Source organism: Chlorocebus sabaeus, chromosome 18, assembly GCF_047675955.1.
Source record: "Chlorocebus sabaeus isolate Y175 chromosome 18, mChlSab1.0.hap1, whole genome shotgun sequence".
NCBI classification, from domain to species: domain Eukaryota; kingdom Metazoa; phylum Chordata; class Mammalia; order Primates; family Cercopithecidae; genus Chlorocebus; species Chlorocebus sabaeus.
The window spans coordinates 51,650,502-51,670,250 of record NC_132921.1 but is presented as its reverse complement, the minus strand read 5'-3'; the positions used below and the strand labels follow the sequence as shown (position 1 = coordinate 51,670,250).

The window sequence follows — 19,749 nt, the reverse complement described above, 5'->3', positions numbered from 1 at the left end:
GAGAGAACATTTTCATATTGCAGAAATTTCTACTGGATACCACTGTTCTGAGGACATTAAAATGAGTAAGAAACAGAAAAAGGTAGGGAAGGAGGCAAAGGAGAGAAAGTGATTAATAATTTCCCTCTCCCACTGTGTTTAACATCTAATTGGCTCTCATGTGATTGCCAACACAGACGCTGCTCTGCAGTGCTGGAGTTCTACCACACCTCCTCTCCAGAAAGATGTTTGGGAGGTTGCTGCCTTATGAATCACCTAGTCAGATAGGAAGGTTGGAGTGAGGCATTGAGTTAGAGGTGGAGTCAGGGTTGGGTTTAAGGAAAGGTAATTTAATGGATGAAGAAGGCCCCGTGCATGTCCTAGCATCGTGCCCAGAATCCAAGGTACATACACATTGACTTGCCACTGGAAAGCTGCAAGAGTAGGTCCAGTTGTGTCTGGTGCCCAATGAGTCTTCTGTTATTCATGGTCAGACAACCTGATACTAATATATTGCTCAGACTAAGTCATAGGTTTATGCAGTCTATTTTACTTGACATTTCTCATTAGAGAAAATTGACCAACCCATCTTTCTAAATTTTATTTATTTACATCTGCTATTTACAATCATAAGCATTCTTATTCACTGCAAATAAACATGGGCAGCCTATCTCCTACCCTCTACAGTCTATGATGGATAATATGAAAATTCAAACCACACATCTTCTTTGCCACAAATCTGTAGTGAAATGACAGCCTTCTATAGACTCTCTGACCCTCAGAGATATTCTTCCTTTTGGAGACATTTTGAGTATTTTTTGACCATAATCAACATCTCATCAGATAGGTCTCTTGTTCCAAGTAGCCGTTTCAAACTCTGAGGGCATCCAGTGCCTATGAGCTTCCTGCCACTCACAATATTTATACTAGACATTGTCAGGGGAAGAGAATAGCGTCCAAAAATATGTCCAAATGCTGCCTTGTGAAGGTTGCTATTTATTTTCACAAACCACAGGGCTGCATTCAGTTTCCCATCTACATGTGTAGGCAGCCATTTCTTCAGTGTATTCCCTATGTTCTAATTGGCTCACTGTACAGATTCTTGGCTCTGTGCTTGGGAATTGTCATTGACTTTTAACCCACCTCACCTGTTGAGCAGCTTTCTGTGTTTCCATTAGTATTTCAGGCACCAAATCTCATTTTAAAAATTATTATCAAGATTTTAATTGATAGTCCTCACTATTCACCCTTAATTAAGTTTAGTAATATTTAAAGTTTTGTTTTATTGCATTTAAAAAAAAGAATCATAAAGAAAGAAAAATACTTAGGGAAAGAAAATCATTCCTTTAGAGGGAAAATGGAGGATTCTTTAGACTTAAGGCTGGTCAGTTAATGGGAATTGTGACTTATGCAGAGGATCTAATTATAAGCATCACGGTTTTACTTGTTTGAATTAATAACTTTAAAAAAGCCTCACTCGTATTAGCAAATTTTCCTTCTCTTAACAGTTGAAAATAACTGAAACTTTCCCAACATCTACTAAAATGGAAAGTTTGTAATTTTCTACTATGACCCGAGGGTTTGGCTACAAACAGCTAATCGAATGAATAATATGAGCATTCAAGTTATACCTGCCTGTTGAATATGGGGAGAAACTAAACTAGCTGTAAAGAAAGCATGGGGTGAGAAGCCCCCATCACCTGTATAACCCTCCACATTTCTGTTCACTTTAAGAGCCTGCTACTGAAAACCTTCAGTAAAGGAGTGAATCTTCCTTGCCCCATCGAGAGTTGCTTTTCAGCTGGAAGAAGGGTGTGTCCCCAAGTTTTTACCTGGGAGCAATGATGATCTTGTCAAGCATTTCAGTGAGACCAGCCCAAGTTTTTAGGGTGGGGATCCAGACTGGTTATACGTACCTTCAGTCCTTCTCCCAGAGGAAGGCAGAAACACCTCAAAGCCTGCATGTAAGAACATCTACTGAGAAATTATTTTAATCAGACACCAGCTGAGTGGGAGAAAGAAAAAGAACAGAGAAGAACAAACAAAACTCCCTTGGTCTTGGATGTAAGAGAATCCAGCAGAGATGGACTGGCGTTTCTTCAGAGTAGCTGCAGTGCTGTTCATTTTTCTGGTGAGTGGATTCTGGTAAAAACCCTTCATAATCGTGCTCATTGTAAACAAGTGAAAACTTTTTAGAAAATGTTAGTAGGCATTATTTCTAACCTAAACCCATTTAAAATGTATGTTAATGACAAGGTGATTTTATGAACTAGATTTTTCAATAGCATTTCTCTCTTTAACTGAAGACTCAAGATCATGTTAATGCATCAGTGTCAACTCATTGTATTACATCTCTGACATTGAAGCCATTGCTAAGTCATGCTGGGAAAATATTGAATTTAGGAAATTCCTGTCGCTAGTTAGTAGCACTTTGTGGTTCAAAATCTCTTTTGCAAGGGGGCTTTTAAACTAAATATCACAAGTGTGTCTGGGTTTTTAACCTAATCTTTTTTTTTTTAGTATCTTTGATAGTGGAATTACTCTAATTTTTAAAACATAAAAATGGCATCCACATAATTTAAAATCATAGCAGTTTGTGGCTGGCCTCGCTATCCAAATAAACTCATCAGTTGCATATTTGGTTAGAATCTGTATCACTACTTTACAAAGCCCCACACTGTTTATGATTTTATTTAAAACACTTTTAATTTCAAAAAATGGCAGTATAGGAGGTTTATAAATGACATATGAAGTGAAGAAGTGGCTACAATTAAAGAGTAAATATAACTATTATTACACTTGATCTTACTACTGGAATGTCAGTGATGACTGTGATACAAAAGTTGTGCACTTGATGGTCAGACGAATGTGATGAATACTTTATCATTGCCCCCTTACATGTAATTCATTTTCTCTTTATAGAGATAATACTAAGTGCACCACTAATGTATTATGTCAATTTCACTTTCAGTGAAAATTTGAAAATTGTAATCTCTCTCACAATAAGGTTAATGTAATTCAAAAAGGCAGGTGCCAAGTCAATTGCCCTCCAGCTTGGCAGGATGTATAATGCTGTGGTTCACATTTGTTTCTACTTGCTTCATTTTTGAACTGGAATGTTGGGTTGGTATAGTAAGTTAGATCTTTGTTTCAAGGTATGCTGGTTAGTTTGAACTCAGTTTATTAACTAAGGCGGGACATAATCAATGGATTTAGTTATAAATGAGCATCAGTAAGCTGGTGGCTTTACTTCCAAGCTTTCCTTCAAACATTAGTCTTATCCCATGCTCTTTTCAGTGGGTATTTAGGATCAGCTGATTTCATTACTTAGGGTTTGGTAGGGATCACTGAGCATCATACAGTATGTCATTTGAAATGCAAGAGTTTCATATTGTCAGTAATCAAATACTTTGACTTAAAATTTCAAATAAATGTGATCCATTAAGGGCTATTATAGTTTTAGTTGATCAGCTTGTTCAGAAAGGTGTGTACACTACCTTTCATAGAATCTCTAAGATATACCTTATTTCTTGATTTATTTATTTCAAATTAATTAGAGCATATCAAATGTCTTTAAGCAATCACTTTCTATTTAGTCATTCTTCAATAAAATGTATCATCATCAAAATCGTATATCTTTATTGAACTTTCTCTGACTGTGCCTAGATTGTTCTTTGTTGGTTTATGGGTTTTTTTTGGGAATGGGGGAAGAGGAGGTTACCTTATTTTATATTGAAATCAATCACAAGTCTCTCACATGCCTTATTAAAATGATTTCTCAAATAACTTACACTATCATGAATTACAATGTTTCATTTTCACGTTGACATGACAGCTTTTTTTTGAAAACATTTCACTTTCTAAGGTTTGGAAGATCAAAATTTATTTTAAGTACTGATTTTGCCACATGGGATAATTTTGGTAATTGTCCTTTGGAGTTTCCTAATCTGTATTTTTCTTTAAAATACTTTTTTTCTTCAAAACAACCACCCATTATAGCAAATTCTTTCAGTTATCTTTCTTCTAGTCTCATTATAAATGCATGCTTTTACCAAAAAGTGAAAAAAACTATGTAAAGTCTTTATATTCATCTCTACTTAAAGTCAGTAAGTGGGAACCTGCATTAGGAAGTGTATTTGTACAGTGGTTAAGGCCTTTACGATATTTAAATTGGTCATGTCTTTTAAGCAAATCTACCTGAGAACTGGGTAACTATCTGTTTGCAAGCGTACTGTGTATTCAGCTCAATGCATCTGAAGGTTGTGAACCTTGTTCAAATGAGTGGGTTGAATCAGGGAGAACAAAGCTGGAGGAGCTGCTCTTACAGCAAACAAGATTGCTCTATGGCTAGTCTATTGTTCTGACAAGTCTCCTGGACAGACAAGAGATTACACCTGCTATAACACTGCAAGTCAAACACATTTTGTTAATTCTGCATCTGTTTTGCTTTCTTCTTTTTGTTTCCATATAATCATTGTATGGAGTAGGGAAAGGAGTTAGAATGTATTTTCTTTAGGCCAGAGAACAATGTTTCCTATGCACCAAATAAAAGAAATCTGTGTGCATGTGTATGACAATGGTAAAAAGTACAGCATGGTCACTGTGGGAAAGCAAAACAGAGCCAGCGGGATCTCTATCGTTTTAATGATTTCTGAAAATTACTTGCAGCTTTGCCAGGTCCAATTAGTCCGTTTAAGTCACTACAAATATGAAGATGTCTTTTTCTAAAAAGGTAAATTTCTGCAGCTCAAGCTCAAAGAACAGAGAAAATGACTTTTATCTATGACCATGAATGATCTGATTATTTTGGTTCATTATGGTAACCATTTTCCCCCTCTTTCTATGGGTTAATATTTCATTTCAAAACAAATAAACAAACAAACAAAAAAAACTCCAACCCTCTGACCACCTGATAAACTAACTCCACAGTTTGAACTGAACTGAAATTCTGTAAAATACGAGCAGGAGTTTTTAAGAGTACTTTCTGCACTCAGGCTAAAATGCACAGAAAATAAAACACATTTCATTACATAGTTCCTAAACTTACTTGAAGACATCTTAAGTCCCCATAATTGCATTCACAGATGCCTAAAGCAAAAGGAGGACTAACAAACTAGTGCAGACCAAACAGAAGGCACGCAAAAGAGAGGGCTCTTTGTACCTTCTTGAGCATGTATTATAGTGATATACAGCATAGAGATTAGTGTTTCAGTAAAATATTTTACAGAGAATGGAAGGAATATTTCTGTTCACCTATTCAGTGAAACTTACAAATTGCATTCAAGTATCATCATTAACAGTTATATATGGTGTTCATAAAAGCTTTATTATTTCACTGCAGATTTAGGATTAGCATCTTCCGTCACATTTACAGAAACAGGGAGTACAAATTTATCATCGCTCAATTGGTTTGAGTTGCCGCAAAGTAAAAACATTTTGTCATCCCTGTTTTAGGAAAGAGTAGAACCTAAAGCACTAAAGAATGCTGTCTTAAATCTGAAAGGCTGACCCTAGGAATAAGATTCACTTGTTTAACAAATCTCATCAGTCTAGAAATTATCTTATCTCTACCCAGAGCACTTAATTTCTGGTAACTCTTTCTCCATGACACATTCATCAAAGACATGGTTGCTGAGTATCCCTGTGTCCTAATAGACATTGCCTAACGTATCAGCAGGAAGCCTGCTCTGCCAGGCGTCGCAATTAGATTTATAGTGCTCCCTCAACTCAGGGAACACCCCTGCCCAGTGCTAGGTCATGCCACCCTTGCTGATTATGCTTGATATGCAAATTCCTTCAATGGACTTAGGTCAAATTTTTTTAAATCCCATTGGCTGCTGATCCATACTCTTAATTGGTCTATGATAATAGGGCACAGTTTTCCATACTTGTCTAATGAGAAATCATATCTCTATAAATTAATGGTTGCCTGTTGCTCGTAAAACTACAGGCCTGTAAGTTATTTGAAGGCAGGTTCTGTGTCTAATTTGCTTTTGTATCCCTTATAGTACCCTGCACCAATGCAAGATTGCTCAAAAGATGTCTAATCACACACAGCAGAGGTACCACAAGGAAATTTTTGAACAGTTTATACAGCTCTTCCCCCACACACTCCAAAAAATTATTACACTATTAAACATAGAAACAATAACACTGGATTTCCCCTTTCATAGTGTAGTATTAAATTCACTTTGCATTTCATCTGAGGCTTACTATAATATTTTTAGGCCTTTGAAAGTCTTAATCTAGCATTGGATCCACATAATACACATTTAGTATGTACTTGTAAAATACACAAACAAAAAGAATAAATTAGAGAATTCAACCCATTGAAGTGTTGTCAACCCCAGACTGATACCCTTTGTCAGAGCAGTACAAAGGAAATACAAGAGGAGGTTTTAAAATAAAGCAAATTGTGATATTTTAGCTTTGTTTCAAGTGCATCCTTGCTATGTATATAAAAGTTAACAATTACATTAGAATTGAATGCTTAACAAAAACTTAGCAATTATGTTAGAATTGAATGCTTAGCAAAAAGTGACTGAGAAGACCGTCTCACAATTGTTAAAGGCAAGAGATTTTTAAAAATAAAAATAGCTTGTTACCCTCAAACCCATTTTTATTATGTGCAAGGAAGCATGAACTTCAATATTAAAAAGAAAAATATTAAAAATTACTGTAATTAGGGATTTAATAAAATTAGCCTGCAATTTTGTCTTCTGTAGCTTTTAAAAAGTACATAAATGGATTGGTTCCTAAAACAGAAACGAAGGGAAAACTCATTGAGGATGCATTTCAGATGAATTATTTACTGCTTTCACAGAATTTTAGGACTAGAGGGGACTTTTAGTCTCATTTACAGCTGAGGAAACTGAGGCACAGATTGATTTAATGACTTACCCCAACATCCCTATCCACTGGGCAAGACAGCTGAGATATACTCAGCCTGACAACCCCTGTGTTCATCTCTAGGTAAATCTCCATCACAGCCTGCATAGCACACACTCCAAACTCATTTGGGAATCCAAACTTCTCCCTTAATTGCCAGAAAATAACCTCACCCTTACTCCAGGGACAAGGTCTAGGTCATTTAGGAGAGTGTCCTCCCATTTGCCTTTCCTAATTTATTGATTTTAATCTCCATCCACCTCACCCTTACTCCAGGGACAAAGTCTAGGTCATTTAGTACAATGTCTTCCAATTTCCCTTTCCTAATTGATTGATTTTAATCTCTACCTTTCCTTGCCTTTGTCTTTGAGGTCCTTTCTTTTTCTGCCCGTTCTCTCCTGCTCTCCCCGTCACAACACTTCCATAAGAATCTTCCTTCTGAACATCTCCTTTTAAATCAAAATCTCCTCCTAGCTTCTATCTTAACTTTCAAAAATCCTTAGGTTCCCCTCTCTCAAAAAATGTCATTGAATGCTATATCTAATCCTACCATCTTGTCCCTCTGTTCCCTTTTATCACTAATATCTTGAAAAAGTGACCATCTTTATGTCTTCCTCTCCTCCTCTTATTTCCTAACCCCTTGCTGTCAAGCAAGTGCATGTTCCATCCCGCTAAAAATATTCTCTTGAAGGTCCCTCAGAACCTCAGGATTTCCTCAGAATTCACTCTGCTCAACTTTTTTACATTATCTCTTTCAACCCCATCTGTCTTTCCATTTTCCTTTTCCTCTGACCTCCATTATAATGCATTATATTTTCCTATTGTTTCTTTTGCCACTCCTTCTCGCCTTCCTTTTGTTTTTTGTTTGTTTGTTTGTTTGTGACAAAGTCTTGCTCTGTCCCCAGGAGTGCAGTGGTGCAATCTTGGCTCACTACAACCTCTGCCTCCCGGGTTCAACTGATCCTCCTGTCTCAGCCTCCCAAGTAGCTGGGACTACAGGCACGCACCACCATGCCCAGCTAATTTTTGTATTTTTAGTGGAGACGAGGTTTCACCACGTTGGCCAAGATAGTTTTGATCTCTTGACCTCGTGATCCACCCGCGTCAGCCTCCCAAAGTGCTGGAATTACAGGCATGAGCCACCGCGCCCGGCCCTCTCCTTCCTTTTTTTTTTTATTTGTTTGTTGTCCTTGTTCCTAGTTCAATAAATGTAGAAATTCTTCTAGTTTTATCCTCAATTGCAGGCTGCTTCTTGATTGTATCCTCTACTTCAGGAATTTCAAATTCTCACATGATTTCAACTATCCTGCCTGAGCAGATGTACTTCAAAATCTACATATCCAGTTTGAACTTTTGCTCAACTTTTGATCCATGTTTCCAGTTGCTGATCATCTTCACCCAGGCATTATCTGACATCTCAAATTCAATGTGTTCTAATCTGCTAAATTCTATTGCTGTCTTGTTCCCAGTCCCACAGTTTAAAACTGCCATCCCCTGAGCGTCCTCCCTCGCTTGAACACCCCCATCCCATTTGTTCTCAAGCCCTGCCAATGCTATGCTGCAGTATCCCTTGATCTTTCCCCGTCCACTCCCTCTGCCTCTGCTCCAGGGTACCTCCTTCTCACCTCCAGTCTGCTTTGATACAGAGACTCTCAACTGCTAGCCGTCTGTAATCACCGCCTCTTCCCACTAGTCCTACCAACTGTTGTCGCTAGTCCTACCAACTGTTGTCAGAGTAAGCTTTAAAACCACAATTTTATCATGCCCTTCCCACATCTAAGTACTTCAGTATTTTCCTACTGCACACAGGCATTTAATATTAGAGCTGCAAAGTTACCTGTATAAAATTTAGTCTACTTTTGTCATTACAAGTGAGGAAACTAAAGTTCAGAGAATTGAGGAAATATATTGAAGATTTTCCAACTCTATCAAGACTCAGATTTCACTATTTTGCCTTTGAAAATCCAAGAGTGACTTTGTATCAGAGTTTATTCTAGACTCTGAGCAATAGAAAATAAGCTTACACCAACCCACCACATTTTTAAGCAGACGTGGCAGTTTTTAGATTACAGATCCAATTGAGAGTCTGACTGTATGGCGAAACCTACTTGGTCTTCTGCCCAAGTTGTCTCTCATGGGAAAAAGAATGACCCAGCTTCATAAAGCTGGAAATATTTCTTAGTCATCTGCATAGTTTTCCAAAACAAACAGCAAGCACTGATGCTCCAATGCAGTAAGGAAAGTGCAATAACAGATAACAGATGCATGCACAATTCTGCAGCTATGAAGAAATGGCTTTCAAACAGACAAATAAGGTATGCCCATCTCCCATCCCACACTCACAAACAAGAGAGAAGAGTGTTCATAAATTCACAGGTAGCAAGGAGCATGCATTTACATGAACATCATTTCATCATTTCAGTTCTGCATCCAAGATGGGTTCTACAAATAATATTTCAGTTATATGTTTTAAAATTTGGGCGATTTACTTTTCTTTTTTTTCTTCGTGTTGTATTACTATCATTGTATGTAAATATTACCAATCACAAGGATAATAGGTTAGTTTAAAATCAGAATTTTTCGAGTTCTTAAAGTTGCAGTATAAATTCTTTGTAGCAAGTTTTACTTAGTAGCAATTTACTTGAGGGAATAGGCTATCTCATATTTTATTGTAAAACCCACAGCTCAAGTGCAAATTTATGCTAAATTGTATTGAATTATATTTAGCCATAGGTTAATATCCAAGACTCAAATTTCCTCATCTGTAAAATGGAGATAGTATTAGTCGTGATCACATGTATTTGTTGTGATGATTAAGTGCATAGATTTACATAAATACATAATCTAATACCTAGTTATTATTTAATAAATTATAAGAGTAATAATAATCATAATTATTAATATTAAATACACAATGGATATGCAATTCTCATAATAAAACATTATCTTTTTACACTTCTCATATTGATCATAAATATTTTCTGAATTATCTATTGTGACTTTTTTTTTAAAGTAGATACTCAGAGACATTGTTTATATTTTCTTTTATGATACAATTAAAATTATAATAAGAACTTTTTTATATTTTTTAATTACTACTCTTAGTATTTTTAAATGCAAACTATAATTTTCTTATATCAGTGATACAAATAAAATTTTTCATACTTTGCAATTCCAAATAAATTCAATTAAAAGTTGAAAATTTCTTATTTAGGGAGAAATACAAGTATAAAATAATAGTAATAAAGAGAAGAGTAAATTGAAAGGTAAAAACAAAAATTCTTAGCATCATCATCAGACCCAAGACATAAACCAAATCCACCTGCTATTTGGCTCATAAAATAATTTTAATGACTCACAAGCCAATGGTTTCATGTCATTTTTAAAGTAACTGGATGATATAAATTTCAAAGCATTTAATTAAAAAATAACTAGTGTGATTATCTTATTTTTTACAGGTGGTGGTAGAAGTTAACAGTGAATTCCGAATCCAGGTAATATATAACAAATCCATTTTTCCAAATGTTTAAACAAGAAAATAATTTGAGAATAACAATATATTTTCTGAAGAAAATGTATTCTTATAAGTAAAGTTCATATAATGCTAAAATTAATAGATTACCAAAATTACCAATTTTCCCAATTAAATATCTCTGTTTCTGAGATTATATCCTCTTCCAAAAATCTCAGTGGAATTTGAATTACGAATTCAAATTAATATATGCCATTTCTTTATTGCTGTCATTTAAGGTAAGAGATTATAACACTAAAAATGGCACCATCAAATGGCATTCAATCCGAAGGCAGAAACGTGAATGGATCAAGTTCGCAGCGGCATGTCGTGAAGGTGAAGACAACTCAAAAAGGAATCCAATCGCCAAAGTAAGTATCAACTCCAAAGTATAACATTGAAAATCAGAATGGATAAAGTTTCAAAAGCAACTGTCTGTTAAATATTTTGTGAACATGTCTCAGTGAGAAACTACAATATGGAACAGAACTATAGTCATCTAGATGATGAAAACTGAAACTCATAAGGACAAATTAAGCAGGTGCTCAGAGAAACAGGTAAACGTTGACTCATCCCTTTGGTGAAATGCATACACGTGATCATGTGTTATCCCAAACTCTAGATGAAAAAAGATCATTATTTTAATAAATAATCTGGCTTTCAGCACATTCAAAGGAAAATTTTCAATGTGTGCTCTTTTTGACTCACAATGTATTAGAATTGAATTCCTACTTTTTTCTTGTTTATTAACATTCACAAGGTGCCCTCTCTCATACCCCTTTTCTACTCATTTTTCTGTATCTTCCTTTCTACATACACACACACACACACTCAGAAACATCCCCACAAATTCGTGAACATACAGATATACATATCCACAGATACACACACAAATATACACATACATCCACACAGACGCTCACGAAGACTCCCCACTAAGATTTGTTTACAGTCAAACTATATTTTATTTCAAAGAAAGAGTTCTGGTTTCTATAACCATTTATTTGCGTGGTCTCCTTCCTTTTCTGCTAATACTTCCTTCCCATTTTCAGAATTCAGAGCTTGCACTCAAACCCAGATAACACTTGTCACCTAAATAAATCTACTTTCTTTGAAAACTTTACATTGAAAAAAAAATTGAAGATTAAAGTTGCATGATGACAACATTGGTAAACTCCTTAAGAGGGCAAGCAGTTTCCTTCTGTAGCTCCAGTGCAAGCACAGACCCTGCAAATAGTACAAGATAAAATTTTAACTGTTGAATGAATGAAGGTATGCATGATGATCGCATAGACTTAGGTACATTAGGGTGATATTTTGCTTTTTTTCTTGTTTGATAGAAGTAGAAATTGAATTTCTTTAATTACATTGTCAGTTACCATTGAAAATATTAGAACTGTAACTGTTACTCTTATCTAGGAAAATAATTCTCCATTGTCAACATTTCCTAAATAACAAGGTCATCACATGCAACAACTCTCAAGAAAGCTGTCATATATCAGATATAGAACTCTATTTGCTTCCTGTAATATTTTTACTTGTGTTCCTTCTGCAGATTCACTCAGATTGTGCTGCAAACCAGCAAGTTACATACCGCATCTCTGGAGTAGGAATTGATCAGCCACCGTATGGGATCTTTGTCATTAATCAAAAAACTGGTGAAATTAATATAACATCCATAGTTGATCGAGAAGTCACTCCTTTCTTCATTGTAAGTGGACTTCATGTCAATATATATGTTCATGCTGAAATTCTTCTCAGAAGCCCTTAATCTCAGATCATACTTAATTTGATTTCAAGAGTCTCAATATTTGGCATTTTTGGTTATTTCTTAATTCACGAGCATCCCACGACTGAAAAGAAATGCAAAGATTCAGAGAGAAGGAAATGTTTCACTTAAGTGTTAGCAAAAATGCTAACGTCTATATTGTCCTCATTGGCAAACTAGAGTATTTGTTTGGAAGGACAAATACCTAACTTTTTAATTTTTCGTTTTTTTAAAATTCAGTTAAGAATGTTAGCTTCTTTTAAGTCTAATGTCAAGTAATGATTCTAGAGCTACTGCAGGACTGTTTTCTGAGCAAGTATACTTTACTATAAATTTGTATTCCTCAAGCTCACATGAGCTCCGAATGCACCTTGAAAATTCATCCTTTCTTAAGTGAATCTCACTCCATTCTTTATAGGAGCTGTCACATAGTTTAAGTATCCTATCTCTTCAAACCCTCTACCTCATTTCCACTTTAAGCAGTTGACATTGTGACCAACTTCACGAAAAAGGCTGAGGCCATCCATCACAAGCTCCCACAATTATTTCTCTCTCGCCCAGCTCAGAAATGCTCTTCATTAAATCTAAAAGCAGGATCAATTGTTTGCTTTTTCCCACAGCGTATTCCAAGACATTTCCATCGTCCTGCAATTACCAGTTACTTGGAGAATCATTCCATCACCTCTGTTTTACTGTCTCCCTTCTGCCGACTCCTTGGCTACTCCCATTCCCCTCTATCATCGTGGCCAACACTTCTTAATATTAAAAATAGGAATAAAGAAACCCTATTTTGCTCCTGTTACCTCTTCTATTAAAACCCCATCAAGCCATATCCCAAAATACCTTCAAATAATAATCGATATTTGCAGTTTTCACTCACACTGCCTGCCTGTATTCCTCACACAACTTTAATTCTTTAGCCTTCAATTCCAAACCTTTATTTCTCCCATCTGTACCACAATGATCCCCCACACACTTTAAAAAGGCATGCTACCCTGTTAGCTTTTCTTGGAGCATAGTGCATTTTTTAAATCTTTATTATTTTTTTAGAGACAGGGTCTCATTATATTGCCCAGGCTAGTATCACAAAGCATTTATATATGGAAATATGCCATTTTGTAAAATAGTACACATTACACTTAGGGATGCTTCAAATACAAATAATAATAATAATGATACAAACCCCCATGTAGCTACTACCTAGCTTAAGAATGCCACATTTGCTTTCCTTTAGTGACTGTAAGTAGGGCTTGTGCCTATGTTCTAGTTAGACATAATAATTCTTTTAATTCCCCACAGTGCTAGTATAATGCTCAAAGTAAGAACTTAATAAATCTGTGTTTCGCAATATAATTATTTATCTTTTCTCTCCCAGATCTACTGCCGTGCTCTGAACTCAATGGGCCAAGATTTAGAGAGGCCGCTAGAGCTCAGAGTCAGGGTTTTGGATATAAATGACAACCCTCCAGTGTTTTCAATGGCTACATTTGTAGGACAAATAGAAGAAAATTCTAATGCAAGTAAGTAATGTAGTGGCTTCCAAATCACTCCTAACAGCCAGGCACCTAACTGGAGACCAAACTATGTCAAATACACATCATGAACGTAACAGATAAACCATGGAAAATATGCAGAATAGCAAGTCTTTCGTTTCAACTATGGAAGCAGCTCCAAACTGAGAGACACAAAGCGTGATTCCAAAGCAATGAGGAGGATTTTCTCATATAACTCTCAGGCCAGCCCTGTAGAAGAGTCCTAACAAGAAATTTCAAAGGCATTTTGCACAGTGGTGGCAGGGGCATCGGGATGTGAATTCAGCCTCCCAATCTAACTGTGTGGATGGGCAGTCCCACCCTTTTCTGCTCATACTGCGTTCCCCGCCCCCACCACCTTTTTAAAGTTAGCTACTTTAAAATCACTTATAGAAGTCACTTCCACACAAAACTTCGTTTTGTGGTTTAACCTGTAAGTGATAACTTATGAATTCCAAAAATCCCTACACTTTACTTTTATTCATTAAAATACTGTACCTATACTTTCAACTTTTAAAAATGTTATTATAAAAATGTTCATTAAATTTACATAATATGGAAAGGAAAAGGGAACAAAAATCTGTTGTCTGAATTTCCTAGTACCATTCTTCAGAGGTATGCACTGTGTACATGCATTCTATTTATGTAAACATAAATCACATGCTTTTTAACATAAATGGTATCATCTGTTACATACTAATCCACAGGAATTTTTATATAAATATATTTTGAACATATTTCCATATCAGGACACCTAGATTGTTTCACTGCTTTCAAATAGTTGCATGGAATTTAATTATATAAATTATATAAGTGTATATAAATGTTAATTATCTAGTGAAAACATTTTAAAGGTTATGCTACAATGAATATAGGTGGGGGATGACAGATGCTTTGGAGCATTTGTAGAAAAATTGTATTTGAAATGGAGTTGGAGAGTAGAGAACAATTCCAAAGTTACGAATGAGCACTGGAAGTTTTTCACATTCTCCAATAACCCAATAATCTTCATCAAAACTACTTATAAAATTAATGAAAAAGATAAGAGACAGGACAATGTATGTAGTTAAACAAGCATTTCTTTACATCTACTAATTACCTTACACTTGATGAAGGATCACCCAAAACAAAACAGTAATAATGTATATTTATCAAATGTGCATTATTCATTAGGAACTTTATATAGTTTTCTCTTATTAATGATTTAATTCTCACATGAATTCAATGAGGATGGCAGTAATATCATCCCCATTTATAGACATAGAAACTGAGGCCAAGATCATATAGCTAGAAAGTGTCGAGAAAGTTGGGAAAATGTTGGTCTGGTCTTATTATCATTTTGTTTTGCCACAACATCCTTTAAAAAAGAAGAAAAAATACTAGAAGAAGAAATAGCCAGAATAACACATTTCCTTTGTTTCCCAGTTATCAGCAATGTCTAGATTCCTAGTAAAATGTGATCTTTTTATTAGGCAAAGATATAGAAAAGAGCCAAGATATTCATATGTTGAAGGAGCAGAAAGGTAAGACAATGAAGTCCACATCATATGGATCAACTAACTCTAACACTTATTTGGAAAGGTGATATACTATACTGTAACAAAAATGTAAGTCACCCATTTGCAATCAATGTTCCTTGATTTCTAGATACACTGGTGATGATACTCAATGCTACTGATGCAGATGAACCAAACAATTTGAATTCAAAAATAGCCTTCAAGATTATAAGACAAGAACCTTCAGATTCACCAATGTTTATTATCAACAGAAATACTGGAGAAATTCGAACGATGAATAATTTTCTAGACAGAGAGGTAATTCTTTTTCTTTGTGGGTTTTTAGTCTCAAAGGAACTGATTCTAAAAGCAAGGATACTGAAGAGACAAAAAGATGAAGAAAATGATGTTTTAAATTTTTACCTGTATAAGTTTTTCACAAAATTCTTTCATGTAAGAAATATTTTTTAAATGAAAAAGGGAGGATTTTTAAATTACTTTTTGTACTCTTTTCATGTAGTTAATTAAAATTTGCTTCAATTTAAGAAAGCTATATTGTGAAAGTACATGAAAATATGCCTAAGGTACAATCAAAAACTCTATTTCTCTAAAAAGTGTGTTCTATAACAAAATGAATTTAGGAATCACTTGCTGTATGTCCACATTTTGGTGAGTTACAATGCATGTGAGTATGTTGGAGGCTCCAAGAATATTTACACGCTAAGTTCTCTTTCTTTAACCTAGCAGATCTAAGCTCCATTGACAACAGAACCCTTGTTTTTCCTTTGTAACATCTATTGATAGCCCATCCATTCATTTACTTTGGGAAATGAACCACAGGATAAGAACGATGGATAGGAATTAAATGAAAGCCTGACCAATCTTTTTATTTACAAATAAGAAAATAACTAGTGATTGTTAACAGAGTAAAATCAGCATTGTGAGGTTTCTAGCATGCTATGTGATTTCATGATTTAGTTTTAAAGTATGTGATTTTCATTATTTAAAAAAATATTGTCTTTTAACAGAATGTTGCTGACCTAAATGTACATTAGGGGCATAAGTGAGGAAGCTTTATTTTCTGATGGTATTCAATTAATTTTGTTTTAATTATTAAAAATGACAATCTTCTTGCTGATGACTTTTAGGTTTAGGATAAATCACATTATTTTAATACTCTTTAACTATCTAAAGGTTATAAGCTTCTAAGTTACCTAAGTCTCCCTTCATGCATGTTTGAAAACAAACATTAGAAGAAATTAAATGTTTACTTTTTTCTTTCTCAAACTTTCTTAAACGCCCAGTGGGGTTTCGTTCATGTCAAAAGAGCTTTCATGGTAAAGCACTGTAAGAAAGGGCTGTCAGAAGAAAAGGGACTCTGCAGCCATTGGGAAGCCACCAGAGCAGATATTCTCAACCTGGGGTCAATGGAGAGACCTCAAGATGTCTCCATAAAACCCTCTCAATCATATCCATCATTTCGAATGAGTGTGCATTTTTGCATGAGTCAAAGAAAGCCTCCATAGCTTTTACCAGCTTCTAGAAATGTAAGCACCATTGAATAGAGTCAAGAATAGATACATCACCAATAACTCCATTGCCACAACCCACTACCTCCCAAAACACAAATCTATGTTACCTCTCTATATGCTTCTTGCCCACTCGGGGCTGATTATTTAGGTTATGAAATTTTCATGCCATAAACTTTTGGTAAACTTACTCTCTCTCCTTGAGATCATTCTGGTTTGTTTTACCCTTTATAAACTTTTTCAATGTCTGGGCATATTATTATTAATAAGAAATGAAGCCTTTTAAAAAGTGTTGCATCATTTAAACAATGCATGATAAGCATTATTGGGAATAATCACATGAAACCTGTGGATTTTCCATATTCTGTGTTAACCCTCCCTCTATCGTAGATTTATGTAAATGTTGAGCCAACATTTCAAAGAACTTTACATAAGACAAAGTAAAGGCTGTCTACGTCAAGTGTGATATTGCTTGTAATATGTATTTTTAGCAATATGGCCAGTATTCTCTTGCTGTAAGAGGCTCTGACCGAGACGGCGGGGCAGATGGCATGTCAGCGGAATGTGAGTGCAACATTAAAATCCTTGATGTCAATGATAACATCCCTTACATGGAACAGTCTTCAGTAAGTATTTGTTCTTGGAGTTAATAACTCTAAATTCACTATATACTAAAACATATACAAACAATTCTACTTACAGAGGCACATGTTATGTTTATTGACATACAACCCACATACCTTTTACTTATGCTTATGCAAGAATAGATGGAGTTAAGCCATGAAAAATGAGATGAAAACTACAACATTCCAGTATAAATCTACTATAGTTCTCTTTTTCACACAGTTTGTGATAAGAGTTTTCACTTCTTGTTTCAGTATAGGGTGGATATTGAAGAAAATACTCTAAATTCAAACATGCTCGAGATTAGAGTAATTGATTTGGATGAAGAGTTCTCAGCTAACTGGATGGCAGTAATTTTCTTTATCTCTGGAAATGAAGGAAATTGGTTTGAAATAGAAATGAATGAAAGAACAAATGTGGGAATTTTAAAGGTTGTTAAGGTATGGTGTAATTATCCTAAATATTTTGTTTCCTTAATCTTTTTTCAAAATGTTAAAATAAAATGATGCTAACATTTCACAAACTTGACTTAGTGAAAGAATAAAGACTACTGTGTTTTAAATTTATATGTAACATAGAGCTTTTTAGTATAGTCTTTCTGTTTATAATCATTTTTAAAAAACAGGCATTGAATTTTAACTTAAAACATTTTGTCAATACATTACTCCCCAAATAGATCATATAAATTGAAAACACCTTAAAAATAATATATTTTATGCTTACAACAAAACATAATTAATCCTTAAGGTTAATGTTTTAAGAATTTTTTAAAAGCATATTTAATAGGGGCTTTAAAACTGTGTCCATGTCAACATTGTAAGTCAATTATTACACATGTGGAATATCCATCATGTAAATAAAAATGTGTTTATTCCTCCAGTGTGTTTTCATAAAGTTTAAATTAAATTACTATAAATGTAGAATTATCATACTCCCATTTCACTGTGGCTGCTGATCAAGGCTTATTAGGAACACAGATATACTGGAAATTTGGTCCAAGTCAACTGGTCCAGAACAACTGAATGCTCTTATGTCCTCCCCATATTAATGGTCCACATTTACCTGCAGTAAAATTTCATGAGATGTGAGAAAAAAAATTTGCCTCCTAGGGAGCTGATAGTCACGTTTCTCCCTGTGCTACACAACTTGTAGAGTCCATTTTTAAAATCTACAACAGCTGTGCATGGATTGTATATGTTTCATGCAATATGTATTTTCATGGTAAAATATAATCCTTATTTAACTATTTTTTTCCGGAATAGGCCTGGAAAACAGACTCTCAAACAACTCTGTCCCCATAAGAATCTGTGACTTTTTGCCTCCTGCGTCTTCTTAAAGTGTCACCATGCCTACAGCTTATATTTAACTTGATACAGTGTGCAGGTGCTTTAGTTTATCCCTCAAAGCATCCCTGCAAATTAGGTTATATTATTTCCATATTGCAGATAAAGACATTGAGGCTCCCAGAGAGCACAGAACCTGCGTAAGTTCTCATAGCTAGTAAGTAGTACAGCCAACATTTAAACCTAGTTTTCTCTAGATATGAAGCTCACATTCTTTCCATGGTACTATTTAGGATTCAATACTGGGGAAATTGGAGTCTAATCTATTTTGCCCCAACTATTATATTATTTAGAAAATTATTCAACCTATCCGTCCTCAATATCTCTATCTGTAAAATGGGAATGATAATCGTTTGCCCAGAGATATCATATATTAAATCCTTTGTTATAGCTATATACATATATATATTATGTGTGTGTAATGTATATATACATTTGATTTTACAGCCATTCTTTGAATTGCAAATAAAACCAACATTAGAACAAAGATTCAAAATTTTAGCTAAATAAGAGAGCTCAATGCGTGAATCTCTATTTTTATCTAAATTACTCCTGTGAAATTTTAGAAAAATATATTTGGTATATATGGGCCTAATGGCATAATTGTTTGTGGATTTTATGTGTTGTAGATATTAATATCATTTTTCTTTTTTTTTTTTTTTTTTTTTTTTTTTTTTTTTTTTTTTGAGACGGAGTCTCGCTGTGTCACCCAGGCTGGAGTGCAGTGGCGTGATCTCGGCTCACTGCAAGCTCCGCCTCCCGGGTTTACGCCATTCTCCTGCCTCAGCCTCCGAGTAGCTGGGACTACAGGCGCCCGCCACCTCGCCCGGCTAGTTTTTTGTATTTTTAGTAGAGACAGGGTTTCACCATGTTAGCCAGGATGGTCTCGATCTCCTGACCTCGTGATCCACCCGCCTCGGCCTCCCAAAGTGCTGGGATTACAGGCTTGAGCCACCGCGCCCAGCCAATATCATTTTTCATAAAGAAAATCACTACTTGATTATTTTATGAGATAAATATTTCCTAGAACAAGTTGAAGAAAATATTTATAGTATATATATTACATTATATTATCTGAT

General features: G+C 34.9%; 1 protein-coding gene across 1 annotated transcript in view; it reads left to right on the top strand.

The window, feature by feature from the left end:
• Positions 1-1,884: 1,884 nt before the first annotated feature.
• The window catches only part of DSG1 (desmoglein 1), a 36,792-nt gene continuing 18,927 nt past the window's right edge, over positions 1,885-19,749 (top strand). The window contains exons 1-8 of the mRNA XM_007974371.3: positions 1,885-2,110; positions 10,326-10,361; positions 10,618-10,749; positions 11,934-12,089; positions 13,522-13,666; positions 15,326-15,492; positions 17,195-17,329; positions 17,582-17,767. Of these exons, the coding sequence (XP_007972562.3) occupies positions 2,063-2,110; positions 10,326-10,361; positions 10,618-10,749; positions 11,934-12,089; positions 13,522-13,666; positions 15,326-15,492; positions 17,195-17,329; positions 17,582-17,767 (1,005 nt within the window). The 5' untranslated portion in view covers positions 1,885-2,062. The remainder of the gene's footprint in view (positions 2,111-10,325; positions 10,362-10,617; positions 10,750-11,933; positions 12,090-13,521; positions 13,667-15,325; positions 15,493-17,194; positions 17,330-17,581; positions 17,768-19,749) is intronic.